The 17,737-nt window shown below is 44.6% G+C and overlaps 1 protein-coding gene across 2 annotated transcripts; it reads left to right on the top strand.

Moving 5' to 3' along the window:
* Positions 1 to 2,857: 2,857 nt before the first annotated feature.
* Fgg (fibrinogen gamma chain) lies at positions 2,858 to 10,082 on the top strand. 2 transcript variants are annotated; one of them, XM_057757094.1, is made up of 10 exons: positions 2,858 to 3,145; positions 3,237 to 3,281; positions 3,444 to 3,627; positions 3,717 to 3,810; positions 5,402 to 5,532; positions 5,787 to 5,920; positions 6,884 to 7,068; positions 7,819 to 8,096; positions 9,186 to 9,355; positions 9,888 to 10,082. In XM_057757094.1, exons 1-10 carry the CDS (start codon positions 3,050 to 3,052, stop codon positions 9,900 to 9,902), a joined length of 1,332 nt encoding a protein of 443 aa, XP_057613077.1. In that variant the 5' UTR covers positions 2,858 to 3,049; the 3' UTR covers positions 9,903 to 10,082. The 2 variants fall into 2 exon arrangements, with proteins under 2 accessions (XP_057613077.1, XP_057613075.1); XM_057757092.1 differs by lacking the exon at positions 9,888 to 10,082 and having other exon boundaries at positions 9,186 to 9,775.
* The last annotated feature ends 7,655 nt before the right edge of the window (positions 10,083 to 17,737 follow it).

The raw sequence follows: 17,737 nt of genomic DNA, 5'->3' as shown, positions 1-17,737 counted from the left end.
CTCTTGCAGAGGATCCGCATTCTGTTCCTGGCCACATGGTGGCTCACAGCTGTCCATAACTAGCTTCAGGGGATTCTTCTGGCCTTTCCCAGTACCTGGCATACACAGGGTACTATGTATGCGATTGTGCAAACCGGCACTCATACACACGGAATAAACATCAGTAACACTCTTTTTTTAATTATTGGATAAGATACAGTTTTTTAAAATGTTCAGCTGATCAGTTTTACCTGTGTTGTACTCATAGAATTTTTGAGGTTGGGAGCCTAATACCTAACCTGTGCCAAGGACTGTGGCCTGAAATTCAGGTCAGTGTATTCCACTGTTTGTCGCAAAGATGCATCTACAGGTGGCTCTGACACGGTCACACGCCTGCTCGTGAGGCATCGGTGGTAGGCTTCTCAGCACTCTATCTGTGAGGGGTGTGTTCCTTTCGGAGGTAACCCAGAGCTCTCTTGTCTGTGGAACCTTCTAGATGGTAGTTAGTCACACAGGTCTTTTCTAGAAGAGAACATTCTATAGTTGCAGCAAAGCTCATTTTTTATGAATACAGATTACCAGGAAGAATTCCTATTAAAACTACAGAAATAAATCTCTGTTTATACAAGTTGCCTAAAACCCCCCTGTACATTGTAAGCCTTGAAAGCACAATGTACTTTATCAAATCTATGTACTCGGTGCATCACCCGCTGAGTTCCGGTGAGATCGCTAAGAGTAGAAGTATTATTTCTGTTCTACTGACAAGTTATAAATACGGGGAGACTAGGGGACACCTAATCAGTCAAGCCTAGAGATGGGATCCCAGCTCAGGCACATGGACTCCAGCCTCCTTAGCAACTACAGGTGGTATATTTTCCACCTGGGCTCTCTACTCGGTAAAATCGATGTTTTAGTCATCCTTTTCCAATCAAACCAGAAAAGTCAGCGTACGTTGAGAGGAAGGCCCTGGGTTGAATACTCAGTAGCTAACAACAACCTTAGTAACAGTCAAGAAGCAACTGTCAGCCCAACAAATAAATCACTGCAAGTGGCCGACCCCTGTGCATTTTGATTAGATAATATGTACATTTTTCAGAATTGTAACGGCATAGAATAAAGTATCCTTGCCCAACATGGCTCTGCTCCCTGCCGCAGAGATAGCAATGGGAACCGCCAGTGTCCTCTGGAAAACATGGACGCCTCTGGGTTGTTTATACATTCCATCACCATTTTCTCCAAAAAAATGCAAATGCCGTCGCGCTTCCATTTAGCAGCAGATGAGGAGCCTCATTTACGTTTGCAATTCAGAGAACTCCAGAGTTCTGGAGAGCTGACATTGAGCCCCAGCCCCTGCAGGCGGTCAGTAGTTAGGGTTAGCTCTTGCTCCTCTGCTAGGTGCTCTAGCCAAAGCTAAGTTTCTGCTGGTGGCTTAGTAGGTTCTACAATGCAAGGTTCTTATAAGTCCTGCAAATGCAGAGAGCTGGATCCAGTGCTTTGGAAGGATGCTGTATTAGAGGGGACCAACCTCCAGGAAGCAGGAGTTCTGGCTTATTGGGACTTTTTTTTTTTTTTTTTGAAAATCAGGTTCTTCAAAAATTTTTTTTTTGAAAAAATATTTTTTTGAATTTTTTTTCAGTAGTTCCTATGAATCTTGGCAAACCAGGCCCCTCCCCTCCAAAAGAGTAGGCGACAAGAAAGAACTAGGACTGCTGGGAGGGTCCTTCAGGAAAGACTCGGGATGCACAAGGTAAAAAGCAGCAAGTCTAGGCAGCAATGGTGTGGTTTGCATTCACTGTGACAGGAGATGAGGGTTACCAAGGGTCTTTAAGTCTAGGAGGCAAAGGTGTGGTTAGTGTTCACCGTGACTGGAGATGGGATTACCAAGGGGCCGAATGGCACAGTCAGATCTCCTCTGAGAGAAGATGGCAAATGGCTCGTAGCAAGAAGTGACTGAAGTAGACAGGGAGCCAGTCAGGAAAAAGAAATGGCCACATTTTTGGTTAGACAAGTTCCCTTTGTTCAGATGACTTCTGACTAATTACAGAGCCCAAACATTTGGTTTTTATATCAAAGCAGACGCGGCTTTGTGAAAACTCCAAGTCAAATATCAAAACGTTAGTACGTCTTTCAGATTAGATGCCTTTCTCCCAGTCACACAGCTCGTTACAGTTTGCAGCAAGCTGGGTGTCCCGGCAGAAGGAGAGCAACCGCACACACTTAGTGTTAGTGCCACAGCTGCTTGCCATTGTCAAAGAGAGGTGACAGTGCCTTTTCCCCCACAAAGACCTTCTCAGAGTCTCTGTCCCTGCTCCTTCGGAATGGCTCCTAACGAGGTATGTGGGAGGTGGGTTTCTCTGACTCCAGGCTTTCCCTCCAGGAAATGGGTGGGGCTTTGGGTCAAACCAGTGAACCCATGGCCCCTTCCCCTTTGCAGCAGACGGGAGCCAGCCTCCCTTTCAGCTCTCAGACAAGTTGAGAGCAAAACTAAATGGGACTTGACCTGAGAGAAAAGGACAGCACAGATGGACAGGAAACCATTTCCAACATGATCCATTCATAGGAATACAGTAGTGAGGCATGGAGGAAGGAAAAGTCACCTCCTGTGATAGTCACAGGTTAAAAATGATAGTGTCACCTTGTCCCTGGACTCAAGTTTTTGATAATGCCTGTGGCTTCAGCAAGCCAGACCTCAGAATAGGCCGGGTTTGTACTGGGCGGGTCAGAAGGCTGTGTTTGTTCTCCTGGTGGTGGTGTACTGGAAGCAGTTGCATCACGCAGCCTCCCTCCCTCCTCTGAGCAGCAGCCAGTGCTCTGCTGGCTTTTGCAGATGCCTGCAGTCTGGGGATACAGGTTGGGCTGAGCCCAAAAGGAGGAGCTTACACCTGTGCGCAAAAGCTGGAAATCAGGCAGAGCACAGAGGGAACCAGGACGAGCAGAAAGAGCCCACGCTTTCTGGTAAAGAGGCCCCGTGACCAGTTCCAGCCACCCTTAGTCCCGCCCAGACTGGCAACTCACATAAAAGACCTAGGAGAGCCCAAGAAGTCACAGTGCTGGCTGTGAGGGGCTGGGAATGCCAGAACACCCGGACGCCATGAATTGGTTCTTGCAGCCCCCGAGTTTCATTCTCTGCTGCACGCTATTACTGTTCTCTCCGGCGGGCCTGGCGGTGAGTACCCTTCAAAAGCCATATTGTTTTAAACGCAAAATATGAGAAACAATCGGCACTACTAGCAAAATGTTTGTGTTTTCCCCCACAGTATGTTGCTACCAGAGACAACTGCTGCATCTTAGATGAGAGATTCGTAAGTGGTCTCTTCGTCACCCCCTTTCCTGGAACGAGAGGAGGATGGGAAAGCAAGGCAGTTCTTTCAGATTCCAGTTGACGTCTTAAGCTTTAACATTTCTGTATAGGATTTGAGACTCCTCTTCTTGGGGTATTCAGTCACCTCCTCATTGAATTGCAGGGAAGTTACTGCCCCACCACCTGTGGCATCTCAGACTTCCTGACCACTTACCAAAACGATGTGGACAAAGACCTCCGGGATATGGAGGAAATCTTAACCAGTGCCGAAAACAGAACCGCAGAAGCCAAAGAACTGATCAAAACAATCCAAGTTTACTACAACCCCGACCAACCCCCAAAGCCAAGTGAGAAAGCCCGCGGAGGGGTTACCTTCTCTGCCTTCAGCTGAGCTATTTGCTTAAGTGGTTCCTCTGTCTCTGGTCCTATGTCACAGGTATGGTAGAGAGTGCCACTCAGAAGTCGAAGAAGATGACAGAAGAAATTATGAAATACGAGACGCTGATCCTGACACACGAGACAAGTATTCGGTGAGTGTCTAGGTTTTAATTTGCTCTCCACGGCAGATTGAGACTTTACTTCATTATTGCACATTTCACAGAAAGTGATCTGGGAATGTATCTTTCATTCAAAATATCAAATTGGCATGAACTCCGTGGATCTAGGAACTTCTAGCACAAAATAAGTTGTACCAACTTGTAATTAAAAAATAATAAATAACCACTTCAGAGAAAGCTTATCAAAAATGTCTTCAAACGCCATCCTGGCCCTGTTTGCCTGAATGGCCCCCATCCCCTTACAAGGTAAAACCAAATGCATGGGAATTGGGGTGTGGAAATACAATCCTCTTCACAAATATGTCACCAAAGCAGCATTAACCTGCTGTCCACAACCCCAGAGAACCTACACAACAAAGAGGCCCCTAAGAGCCTAGAGACAAGATCTCCTGAGTAAACTGGGAGTGTGGGGGTCATGAGAGGGGGTATGGAGGGGGGAGGGAGAGGAGCGGAGAAGAATGGATAGCTCAATAAAAACAATTTAAAAAAAAGAAAGCAGACAGGAGAAGGGACTTGGCTCCTCTAGCAAATCTTGTCAAAGGTGGAGAAAGGAAACATCTTGCAGCCCCTTGACCACAGCACATGGCCCCGGAGCTGCCCTCTGCCCTCTGTGCTCAATCCTAACTTCCCAGGAACTCTGGGCCCTTGGGTGCAGTCTGAACTCCTGCCCTGTTGTCCCCAAAGCTGAGATCACAGCGCCATCGGAAACAGAGCTAGACGGTAGCTGGGGAGAAGAGGCCTCAAACATATCTCTCGCCTTTCTGCTATGAGAAAGTACTGCTGTTGCTACAACTGTCATTAAAAATTCCATTAATCTATAGTTTATGTAAATTGAATTATTGTTCCAATTTCCACTGCTTTTGTTCTTCATTAAAGTATAAGGAAACCATTATGAGAAAATTTTTCAGAACAGAGGAGCAAAGTGGTCCAATAATTTGTCCCTCTGCCTTACTTCAAAGACAGACACGGTAGTTTACGCATTGTTCATAGCGATCTGTCATTTCTGAATATTCATAAGCAACTGTGTGAGGGACAACCAAGACAAAATTCCTCACTTTCCCCGGGGGGTGTTTTCTAGAGATATGGAAATAGGAAGGGAAAGTAGCTACTGCTGCATGGTTAGTTTCCCAGGTGCCCTTCCCACCTAAGTTATAGACCAGATGGAAGGCCCTGCACGGCCTGTGTGAGCTACTACTTAGCCAGGCCTCCCACCCACACGTTAGCACCCAAGTCCCCTCATAGAAAAGGGAGAGGGCAGAAAAGCCTCCTACAGTGACCTTTGTTTATTGACAGGGACTTTGGTGTTTGTGTTCAAGGTTGAGACGGCCTGCCACCTCCAAGTCCCAATGACCCTCCTGCTGAAATGGATTAGGATTTTATTTTTCTTTCCCCAAAAGGTTCAATTTAATTTGGCAATCTGAAATTTTGCAGTTTCCCAAGAATGAAGTAGACTATCGCAGAGGAGTGCTCGAGAAAATAAAACAGCATTTCCGACAGAAAAGAATAAAAGTGTGTTCTTCTGAAAGAACGGGCTCACCCTGTTACCACATGGCTCTGTTTCTAGGTATTTACAAGATATGTATACTTCAAATAACCAGAAGATCACGAACCTGAAACAGAAGGTAGCCCAGCTTGAAGATCAGTGCCAGGAACCTTGCAAGGACACCGTGCAGATCCACGACACAACTGGGAAAGGTAGGAAGGAAATTTATCCCGGGATTAGGGTCATCAAAGCAAGCAGCCAAGATAAAAGCCATCGTGCAAGGCATAGCAAGTCTGGAAAGCTTCTGGCCTTAATCTTAAATCTCAGGATCCAGCTGCCGAGAGCTTTCTTGGGAGCTAATCACTAATTTGGAAGGAATGGTGATAGGAAAGCCTAGGGAGGCAGCCAAGACTGTTACCTGGGTCCCAAGCTGCTGCAGCACTGATATTGGATTCTTCTTCATCAGATTGCCAGGAAATCGCCAACAAGGGTGCCAAAGAAAGCGGGCTTTACTTCATCCGGCCTCTGAAGTCGAAACAGCAGTTCTTAGTGTACTGTGAAATCGATGGATCTGGAAATGGCTGGACAGTGTTGCAGAAGGTAACTGCCTCTGCTGGCATCTATATTAAATAATGTCCACGGTGCTCTGGACACCTCTGTAAGCACCCTGTGAACATTGGCCCACATAACCCTCACTGTAGCCTCTTTGAGGCCAGCCGTATTCTCCCCTGAACTTGTAGAAGAGACGCTGGGGCATGAGACCACCTAAGTAATGAGTACATTATTCTGCTGTCACATGTTATACGGTCATGGATGCCAGGTCCTTTAGTGAAGGCGTGGAAGAGGCCACTTCCCTCAGATCGAGAGCTAAGGCTGGCCATCAACAGTAACTAAAGCCTCTCCTCCTCTTTATTTTTATTTTATTTTAGGCATCTGCCTACCTGGTAGCCACTGCAAAACTAGTCTTTTTTTTTTTAAAACCTTGTATACTTCCTGTCATGCAGCATCCCCTGCAGGGCTGATTATTGGGGTGTGATTGAGCAGTGTACTGTGTTACCAAATATGAATTCTGAGGATGTCTGTGGGCTTTCAGAAAACCGACAACCAAAACAAAAACAAAACTAAAAACAACGAGAAAAAAAAAACCCTCTCCTTAATGTAGGATTAAACATGCAGCAGGCGTGTGTGTGTGTTTGTCTGTGTATATGTATGTGTGTATATGTGTGTTTGTGTGTATGTATATGTGTGTTTGTGTGTGTGTATGTGTGTATGTGTGTGTATGTATGCGTGTTTGTGTGTGTATGTGTGTGTTTGTGTGTGTGTATGTGTGTTTGTGTGTGTGTGTGTTTGTGTGTATGCTTGTGTGTGTGTGTGTGTGCAGGTGTGTGATATTTACATTCCTCAGAACATCTTTGTCCATCTGGTAGGCGATGAAATGGAAGCAATTTGCACAAGGTCGGTTAGCTGGCCATGGGCAGAATCATAACCTCCACGTTTTGAATGTTGTTTCTTTACACGCACAAATCGTCTGCCCTCTCCTCTTGTCCACGCTGCTGCAACTAGAGGCTTGATGGCAGTGTGGATTTCAAGAAGAACTGGATTCAGTACAAGGAAGGGTTTGGACACCTATCTCCCACCGGCACCACAGAGTTCTGGCTGGGCAATGAGAAGATTCATCTGATAAGCATGCAATCGACCATCCCCTACGCACTGAGAATCCAGCTCAAAGACTGGAATGGCAGGACCAGGTAGGGTGTGGAAGGGACTTTCACTTTCTCTTGTAATGTTTTTGCTGCAAATGGGCAGTGGACCAACCACAAAACAGTCCGACAGATGCAAAAACTGTATCCAGGTTCTTTGCAGGAGGACGTTTGCTTCTTGGTCAGCCTTTTCCTATGTGAATATCCTCCATTTCCCAAGTGCAAAGTATTAGGGAAGAACTTAGATATTTTCTGAAAATCTCTATTTATTCACAAAGGGCGGTGATTCTCTCTGCTCTGCAGAAACTATAGCTTCCTTCACAAGTTTTCCCGAGGACTTGTCTGTGGCTCTTGTGGCTCTCATTCCGTGCATCACACAGGGTCCAGGGCTTCTGGGATGTTCTAGAAAGTCTTTGGGCCAGTCCCTCACAGCTCTGTGGAAGGCAAGCCTTCAAGTGGTGCTGGTGGACAATGGCACCTGCCTCCTCCCTCTCTGGGGCATGGGTTCCCTTGCTGTAGACATATGATAATGGTGCACAGTGGTAACAAAAGAAAGAAGAAATAACTAGACCTCCCCAAGTGTTTTCATCTGATATTACGATCCTGTGACTAAAACCTAAGCGTGTGGCTTTTTAGCTTTTCTGGGATTCCCTGAAGGCTTTTATATCCATTCTGGGTGGTGGGATGAGCTCTGGACCGTGTACACAGGCATTGCCTAGATTTGCAGAAACCCTCACTCCATTTGTCTTCTCTGGTCTTGTGACTGAAGATACGCCATCCTCCATTCCATCCTCACAGCACTGCAGACTATGCCATGTTCAGGGTGGGTCCTGAATCTGACAAATACCGCCTGACCTACGCCTACTTCATCGGGGGAGATGCTGGAGATGCCTTTGATGGCTACGATTTCGGTGATGACCCCAGCGATAAGTTCTTCACGTCCCACAACGGCATGCAGTTCAGCACCTGGGACAACGACAACGATAAGTTTGAAGGCAACTGTGCCGAGCAGGATGGGTCCGGTTGGTGGATGAACAAATGTCATGCTGGTCACCTCAATGGAATTTATTACCAAGGTAATGTTTTTCTTCAGTTATGAGTAATGGGTAATGGATGCTTAATGGCTGGGTGATAAAGAGAAGCAGAGAGATGAAGAATTACAGTAAACACAATATGGTTTTTTATTTTATAGCTCTTTACTTGAAATCAGAATAGAATAACACTAACTACCCATTGGCATTATCTTAATAATATTAAGCTTCTGCCTACAGCGGTCACTTCTATACTCCCTTCTCCTCCTAGAAGACATCAGTGTTGGCTTATTGTGCTGGAACTCTCATTGTCTGGGTTGGGATTTGGGGCAGCGGTGTCTCCTTTGGACCTACCATGTGTATGGATGATGTAGATGGACTAGCGTAGCCATATCCATGCTCGTGGACACGTTACCCTGGCTCAGCTGTCCGTGAACCATGCATGTGTCAGATAAAAACGGTGGCCAGCGAACAGATGTCGGGAGAAATGGAATAAGAGGCAAAGAAGTGCTCGTGAGAGCAAAGACTCACAAAAGCTTCAGAGAGGGGTCCAGCTTGGGGATCGATGGCGGAGGCAAAGGTTTCTATAAGGCCGAAAGGGCTTAGAACACTGATTTCACCAACCACCTAGCAGTTATGAACAGAGAGACCCCAGGAATTCTAAAGACTCTTAAGAAATTAGAGTACAGCCCTGTCTACGGACAAGAAACTGCACAGTGATGTCAGAAGACAACTTTCTAGAGACCCTTTCTACAGACCTTATAGAATCTTTTATTACCAAGATTACACTCTTATACGGTGTCAGACCACCTGATCAGGAATTTGTGGGTTTTACCATAGTAACCAGAATGCAGATGGCTTGCTTCCAGTAGCTGAGAGAGAGAAAGACAGAGATGGAGACAAAGACAGATGGGAACAGAGAGAGAGAGAGAAGAAAGAGAGAGAGAGAGAGAGAGAGAGAGAGAGAGAGAGGAGAGAGAGAGGCAGGCAGAGGTATTCCAGCCTTGGAAATAATGCACACACTTCAGGTATGTGTGTGTCGGGAGGAAAGGCTCTAAAGGGGATGATGATTCTAGGGACCCCGAGGGGAGGAATTTCAGGGGAAAAAACGCATGTCCTTCCGACTCATTGCAGGGGGCACGTACTCAAAGGCCTCGACTCCGAATGGCTATGACAATGGCATCATTTGGGCCACGTGGAAAACCCGCTGGTATTCCATGAAGGAGACCACCATGAAGATAATCCCCTTCAACAGACTCTCCATTGGAGAGGGGCAGCAGCAGCACCTGGGGGCATCCAAACAGGTCAGCGTGGAGCATGAAGTTGACATTGAGTACCCATAAGTCACCTGCCTACAAGTTCCGAAAGACACATAGAGAGCTCACTGTTAATGCCCGCTGGCCTGTATGATGCGCCAGTGATCCCCATATTCTTACTCTATTTATTAATTTTAGTTTTAAAATTAAAATTTGAAATTTAGTTCTTAAAATGACACTTAGTCCTAACTGAAAATGAAAATCCACTTTTGACCATATTTCTAACTGACTGGAATCAGATTTATTAAAAATTGTTTATTTTGTTTGACCTTTGCCCTAAGTATTAAAAGTAAAACTACTGCTTTATTTTAAGATCAGCTGTAATTTATTATTTCTGTTGTTGTTTTTATTGTTTCTTAAGTACTTTAGTGTATACTAATAAAATAAGAGAAAATTTTAGAATTTCACATGTATAATCTTCCCGTATATCTTACCTTTACATAATTCATATTTAGTTCTTCTTTTTTAAACAAAACAGTTATATTTTTTAATATATTTTTGTTTTATTATATATTCATAGGCTGGAGACGTTTAAAGAACATTTCAAAGCTGATTTGCTTTTTTAAAGACTTTATCCGAGCAAAGAAATATAATATTTTTCTTATGAGACAATGGACCTTCAAAGGCTCACTTCATTTTAAAAGTTAACGGAATCCATGTTGAAAACTCCATTAGCAGTTTATGCTGGCGATAATTTATCTACATGCATTTCAATAAACGTCATTTTGTTTCCTAAGATGAGATATTTGGTGCCTTTTATTGACCTTGCAGAGCATCACTTTTCCCCAGTTATTGTTGGTTGCTGAGTTTACATGTTACGCCACACATAGGATCTGAGCCAATGGGAACGGAAGGGAAACAAGAACCATGCTTCTTGCTCTCCAAGGGGTACGAGACATTCAGAATATAGTAGCTCAAAGGTCACAGAGGCAGCAACCTAAAGTGACAACATCCAATGTAAGAACACAAGCAGAAGTCACAGAGCCACAAGCACGTAGCAAAGGCACATCGTCGGCCAAACACACTGCTGGCATAAGCTTAACTCCTATCTCACGCAGAACTGTCATCCAGAGCAGAAAGCTGGGGGGACAAACTGCCCATCTCACAGATGAGCACGAAGGCGAACAGAGGAGCCATTTACTCGTTCTAAATAAGGGATAATGAGGTCCTGGAAGTTTGCTTCAGCTGGCACTCGCTTTCAGGGATCAGCTAAGCCTGGGAAACTTGCTCCAGGTGGCCGCACTGAGTGCTTGTCGTCCTAAAAAAAGACCGCCTTGTGCTGACGTCCTCAGCTTTAGCCCTGGATGGTCTTGTTTTCCACCATTTCTTTCCAAATTTGCTCATTTCCTGGTTCTCTTAACTCCCCATTTAAAAATATTCTGTAGAGATGCCACTACATTGCTGAACTTACTAGAATCAGCTCATATTCATTTTTCAGTTAATTTTGAGTCACAGAAAATGCATTAATTTCAAATGTACGCTTATCTGGTTATTAACATCTCCTGGTGAACCCTGAGGGTTACAGTTTCAGAAACAAGGTATGAGAAATACTTTGAGACTCAGTTAGACCGCATCTCTGTGAGTAACGGGAAAGTTTTAACCATTGTCTCAGTAAATCGACAACAGGTACAGCCTTTAAAGCACAGCTAAGTGTTTGGGCCTCATACCGACGAGGGGCTTCCCTCCGCTGCTTGGAACCGCCAGTAAATACTGCTCACCTCTCTCCTTTACTTCTCTGAGCACTGGAAAGCTTCAAAACAGAGAGGCTAAATGCCAGGTCCCAAAGTCCCAGCCCTAACCTCTAGAGGGAAGCTTCCAAAGAGGAGAGGGGCTACAGACTTGGGACAGTGTGGTTGTGGTTTTGGTAGCATGCGTGGCATTTTGGGTTCTATCCCCAACAAAAACAAAAAAAAAATAAAAAGTCTTGGTTTTTTAGCTCCAAGCCATTCGACTGTAAGGAAAATGTCTTGTGTTCATAGGCAAGAATAATTATTGGCCAAATGCCGTGGTTTAAAACATACCTTTCTCCAGTCCTTCCAGCGGTGTGGGTGTGTTGAAGGTGAGTGGGTACTGAAAAGTTGTAATCAGTCAGGTGCCGTGACCCATATCTTTAATCTTAGCACTTGGGGAGGCTAAGACAAGTGGATCATGAGTTCAAGACCAGCCTGGGCTATAGCATGGAGTACTGTCTCAAAAAAAAAAATGTCAAGGAAAGAAGGAGTGGGAAACAGAGAAGGAAAAAAGAGGAAGGGGGAAAAGAAGGAAGGAGAGGAGGGAGAAATGTAAGTATAGATACCACATCTGAGAGCTTCCCAAGACCTTAAATTATTTCACTTTGACTCAAATCAGCATGGATTAACAAAGGTGTCTTTGTAGTAGATACCGTGGTTGATCCCGGTGTCAAATGTGAAAAACTTAGGGCACATTAAGATCTAGGAGAAAGACCTAGCTACCAGTTCCTTCTTAGTCTGATGACGCTTGAGAAGAGTTGTAAGTGGAAGCTGTGTGTCCGTACCTGGCCACCCAGTTCCAAATAATCACACAGAAACTACGTTAATTACGCAACCCTGCTTGGACAATGGCGTAAGCATATTCCTAGCTAGCTCTAACATTTTAATTAACCCATTTCTGTTATTTTTTATTTTACCACAAGGCTCATGGTTTGTTACCTCTTGTTTCTTGGGTAGCTGCATGGTGTCTGCCTGAGTCTGCCTACTCTCTCTATGTCTTTGGATTTCTTGCCTGGCTTTATTCTGCTAAGCCGTTGGCCAAAATAGCTTTATTCATTAGCCAGTAAAAGCAACACAAATACAGAAGGACATCCCACGTCAAAGAATGATGTAGGCTGGCTGTTGGCTCAGTGGGTAAAACACTGGCAGTCTGTATCTCTAGAAGCCAACACGAACCCAGACTCTGTGGTGCAAACCTGGAATCAGGGCTGTGGAGAGGCAGACAGAGGTGCAGCTCAGGACACTCAGGGGCCAGCCAACACGGAATATAGAACCCTGTTTCAAATAATGTGGGAGGTGAAGGCCAGCATCAGAGCACACACACACCACAGCACATGACACCGCCCTCACTCATATGACCACACACACACACCACAGCACATGCACACCGCCCTCACTCATATGATCACACACACACACACAGCACAGCACATGCACACCGCCCTCACTCATATGATCACACACACAGCACAGCACATGCACACCGCCCTCACTCATATGATCACACACACAGCACAGCACATGCACACCGCCCTCACTCATATGACCACACACACACACCACAGCACATGCACACCGCCCTCACTCATATGATCACACACACACACACCACAGCACAGCACATGCACACCGCCCTCACTCATATGATCACACACACACACACACACACCACAGCACATGCACACCGCCCTCACTCATATGATCACACACACAGCACAGCACATGCACACCGCCCTCACTCATATGATCACACACACACACAGCACAGCACATGCACACTCCCCTAGCTCATATGACTACACACACACAGCACAGCACATGCACACCGCCCTCACTCATATGATCACACACACACCACAGCACATGCACACTGCCCTCACTCATATGATCACACACACAGCACAGCACATGCACACTCCCCTAGCTCATATGACTACACACACACAGCACAGCACATGCACACCGCCCTAGCTCATATGACCACACACACACACACACACACGAGGGAGCGAGGCAAGTGTTAAGAAATAGCGTGAGGTGAAAATATTAAAGATAGGCAGTTAGTCCATGTAGGTGAGGACCACTGAGTACAGAAGGAACCTTACTTCATGTACATCCGTGTGGATGTGCTCACCGTGGGAGGCAGAAGCAGAGAGGCTCCCATTCCTGGTACACTATTCCCTTTGGTCTGTGCTAGATCAGTCTCTAGAGTTATTAATTATTATTTATTCAGATTTCCTTACTTCCTGAGCAGTCAGCGTAAGAAGTCTAACAAGAACTACTTTACCTACCTGCTTTTTTGCTTAGCCTAGATTGTACGTGTAAATCATTTTAAGTTAACAAAGGATACTTTTCTATAAATCAGTGGTACTGAGAACTGAGCCTCAGTTTATCTGTTGCTAGTCTGCGCCAAATACAAAAGTCTGGGATTATCACGTAGAAGAAACTTTTGTCTATATTATGTTTGCTTAGCTTATAGTTATTGAAATGCTTCTGCCTTTTGAATCTAGCAAAAACTGGGGGCTGTGTTTTATGAAGCTTTATTTGTTTGGTTTTTATTTTGTTTTTCATTTTGTTTTGTTCTTTGTTCTATGTAGCCTTGGCTAGTCTGGAACTCAGAGCTCTGCCTGCCTCTACCTCCCAAGTGCTGAGATTAGAGATGTGTGCCACAGCATGGGGGTGGGAGAGATATCCTCACTCACCCACCCGCCAACGCCTGAGGAAGACGGGAGAACAGCAGTATGGGGGACATATTCCCCCACCCTCAGGCCCCACAGCTGGGAGAGCTGGGACTGGGACCATAAGAGCAGAGCAGAAGAGCCATCGGTGCCCTGTGCTCGTTATTAGGGGCGGTCCCTGGGAGAGTGGGCCGGGCAACATGGTAGAGCTGGTCCTGAAGGTGTAGGTGTGGCTGTACCGATCCCCACCCCTTGCTCGTAGATGCAAGGGTGAACTTGCTGGATCAATGATGGAAGACCCACCCAGGGCGTGAAGACAGGGGAGAGCCGATGGGCTGACCAACCCTGCAACCACCCAGGCCCAGAACCAAGGTTAAGCGCTGGCCCACGGTGACATCCACTTCATCTGTATCTGGAGGAGCACGGGTTAGGGGCGGGGTCTTAAGGACCCAGGGCTACAGGATCTCCATGACACAGGGCAGCAATGGGATGTTCAGGAAGAGTCCCAGTGAGGGCACAGAGTTGGTAGTGTAGCAAAGACTGGGGCCTCCAGCCACACCTATGGGTCTTTGAGACGAACACACCTGCATGTAAAGAAGTATGGATAAAGGGACTCACTGAGTGACTCACTCTGCCACACTGCAGCTTCCATCGTGAGATTTTCCTTTCTTCCGCCTTCTTCTTCTTTCTTTTTCTTTTTTACCTTAAATTCTATTTTGTTTTATTTGGGGGATTTCAGAGAGTGAATGTGAGGGAAAGGGAGATGGGTGGGGATCGGGACGCATGATGTGAAAGACACCAAGAATAAACAGAAAGGTTTTTTTTTTTTAAAAAAAAAAAAAAAGTGTGTGCCACTATACCCAGCTCTTTTATGTAGCTTTTAAAATGTTTGCTTATCTAGTAATTTGTTTCCATTGTGTTTTATAAATTAATACACCTATAACTGAGTAGAATTTTTATAAGAAGTGGTTCTTTATCACAAGCAGTGTGAGAATCTGTAAAATCCTCATTGCTCTGCTTTCCCCTCCCCCTTCTCATTCTTTCCTTTTCTTTTTGATGGTGTGAACATCCAGCCCAGAGACCTGCACAGTCTAATAGAGTTCAACCCGGCAGTTACACCCCATGTCCAGGGACCTTGCTGCTGTCTTAAGAGCCTTCTCCAAGTTGAGAGTGTTATAATTTCCCTCAGCTTCCCTTTGAGTCCAGACATTTTAAAATAAATGTTATTTCCAAACTTGTAATTTTTCAAATATGTTTTAAATTGTCATTTAAATGCCACATTATATGACTCAATGCTCTTGGCTTGGGCAAAGGTAAAGTTTTGTAAATAATTTGGGAGAAGAGGATTGTCATTTAATTAGTCTATGCTGCAAAATGAACCCATTTCATACTTGCTCTCCAGATGACTGGCCCAGCAGAGGCCTTTTGATTGTTACTTCCTTTAAGAAGAAATAAAAATCAGATCAAATACAAATGAATGCTGACTATGTAAGCATGAGCTTTGGTTCAATGGCATTGCAACCACAGTTAGATTATTCTAAGGTGTCACAGGTCCACCCATCTGAGCCAAGAGACAACCATCTGGGAAGGCTGCTGGCTCAGGGTGGAACTTTTGCTCGCCTCAGTTTTGCTGAGAAACAGTAAAGGCAGAAAGCAAGATGAGTTCAGAATTGTGGCATTTGCTCAAATCTACTAACTGGGTCACAATGTGTCCTTCAAATCTAGACACTAGGCCTTTGGCACTGGCTCCAACCGGCCAGGTCATCACTAGATTTCCCCTTACTGGCAAGTAGAGGGGACTCGTGGTCAAGCTAAGTGCCTTCCTTAAACAAACGGTGTAGGGCAGATTCCACTCTGCGATTATCCAGGACAGGCAGTTAAAATGTTACAAAAGGAAAGAAAAAAAAAAAGCTAACATTGCATAGACTTTGGACTAGAGATATTTTTCTTTATCTTTTGTTTCCTTTACATTGCAAAGCTGTGGTTAGGGTCACGTGACAGAATGTAGGAAATTGTTCCAAATCAACAAGAACAACAGAAACTGAAAGATTCTTGCTGGAAAGATCAGTGTTACTGCATGCTGCGTGGCTTGGAAAGTGATACTAAGTTTGGAAATATAAATTTAAAACATTTTTTTAAGGCAGGGTCTCATTTAGCCTAGGCAGTCTTCAGATCTCCACAGCATGAGTCCTGGGATCGCCCGAGTGCCACCGCACCTGCAGAGGCCCAGGGAAACACATTTCCTACTTACTTTGTCCTGCAGGTTTTAGAGGTTTTTTTTGTTTTGTTTTTTTGTTTGTTTTTTTTTTTTTTTCAATTTAGAAGAATCTAATTTTGTGTCCTGGCCAGGAATGTTGGAAAATGTCCATCCATGTAGGTTTCTCTGTGGTATGTCCTAGTTTTTTTGTTGTTGTTGTTGCTGCCAAATTTTTATCCAAATACAACATTTTGCAGTCTGGTGAAACCAGCTCAACTAGCCCTTTAATTGGATCCCTGACGGGGGCCATTCCTTGATGGTAGAACCTGTGCTTAGAATATGCTAGGCTGTCCCCAACAACACATAACAAAGTGCAATGGACCCTAGCAGTTAGCATTACCTTCCTTTGCATGTAATTCCATTCTCAAGGATGCTAAGTGTCCTGTAGAGCTGTTTCTTCACATTTCAGTTTGGTATGCTCACAACTGGCATGATTTCTGTGTGATCTTTATCCCAGCGAAGCCAGAACAGTTTACTGACTAGAGCAGACGGAAGATGAGCGCTTAGAAAAAGCAGCATTGTCTGAGATAATATATCACAGGATGGCTGTACTTTATTTTGATCCGTAGTTACATTTTAAGTGTATGGGTGTTTTACCTTCATGTATGTCTGTACACCACACACTTGTAGTGCCCATGGAGGCCTTAAGAGGGCATCACCATGCACAAAACTCAAGTCCAAATGGATCAAAGATAACATAACGCCAGCCACACTGATCCTCATAGAAGATAAAGTGGGAAGTATACTTGAACGCATTGGCACAGGAGACCACTTCTTAAATATAACCCCAATAGCACAGACACTGAGAGAGGCGATTAATAAATGGGACCTCCTGAAACGGAGAAGCTTCTGTAAAGCAAGGGACATGGTCAATAAGACAAAATGACAGCCTACAGAATGAGAAAAGATCTTCACTAACTCCACATCAGATAGAGGTCTCATCTCCAAAATATACAAAGAACTCAAGAAATTGGTCATCAAAAGAACAAATAATCCAATAAAAAAAAAAACGGAGTACAGACCTAAAAACAGAGAACTCTCAACAGAAGAATCTAAAATGGCTGAAAGACACTTAAGGAAATGTTCAACATCCTTAGCCATCAGAGAAATGCAAATCAAAACAACTCTGAGATACCATCTTACACCTGTAAGAATGGACAAGATCCAAAATGGACAACTTATGCTGGAGAGGTTGTGGGATAAAGGGAACACTCTTGCATTGCTGGTGGGAATGCAAGCTGGTACAGCCCCTTTGAATGTCAGTATGGCAATTTCTCAGAAAATTAGTAGACAACTTACCTCAAGACCCAGCAATACCACTTTGGGGTATATATCCAAAGGATGCGTAATCATAGCACAAGGACATGTGCTCAACTATGTTCAGAGCAGTATTGTTTGTCATAGCCAGAACCTGGAAACAACCTAAATGTCCCTCGACCGAAGAATGGATAAGAAAATTGTTGTACATTTATACAATGGAGTACTACACAGCAGAAAAAAAATGGCATTCTTAAAATTTGCAGGAAAATGGATGGATCTAGAAAACATCATTTTGAGTGAGGTAACCCAGACACAGAAAGACAATTATCATATGTACTTACTCATAAGTGTTTTTTAAACATAAAGCAAAGAAAGCCAGCCCACAAACCGCAAACCCAGAGAACCTAGACAACAACAAAGACCCTAAGAGAGATATACATGGATC

This window comes from Chionomys nivalis, chromosome 24 (assembly GCF_950005125.1).
Source record: "Chionomys nivalis chromosome 24, mChiNiv1.1, whole genome shotgun sequence".
Classification (NCBI taxonomy): domain Eukaryota; kingdom Metazoa; phylum Chordata; class Mammalia; order Rodentia; family Cricetidae; genus Chionomys; species Chionomys nivalis.
This window is presented reverse-complemented; position numbering and strand designations above follow the sequence as displayed.

What these genes read in the sequence shown, in the direction of transcription:
- Fgg (XM_057757092.1), top strand. Translation starts at nt 3,050, where the DNA reads ATGCCAGAACACCCGGACGCCATGAATTGGTTCTTGCAGCCCCCGAGT. An exon ending in TCTCTCCGGCGGGCCTGGCG is followed by an intron (nt 3,146 to 3,236) that starts GTGAGTACCCTT and finishes TTTCCCCCACAG; the next exon opens with TATGTTGCTACCAGAGACAA. An exon ending in GACTGGAATGGCAGGACCAG is followed by an intron (nt 7,069 to 7,818) that starts GTAGGGTGTGGA and finishes CCATCCTCACAG; the next exon opens with CACTGCAGACTATGCCATGT.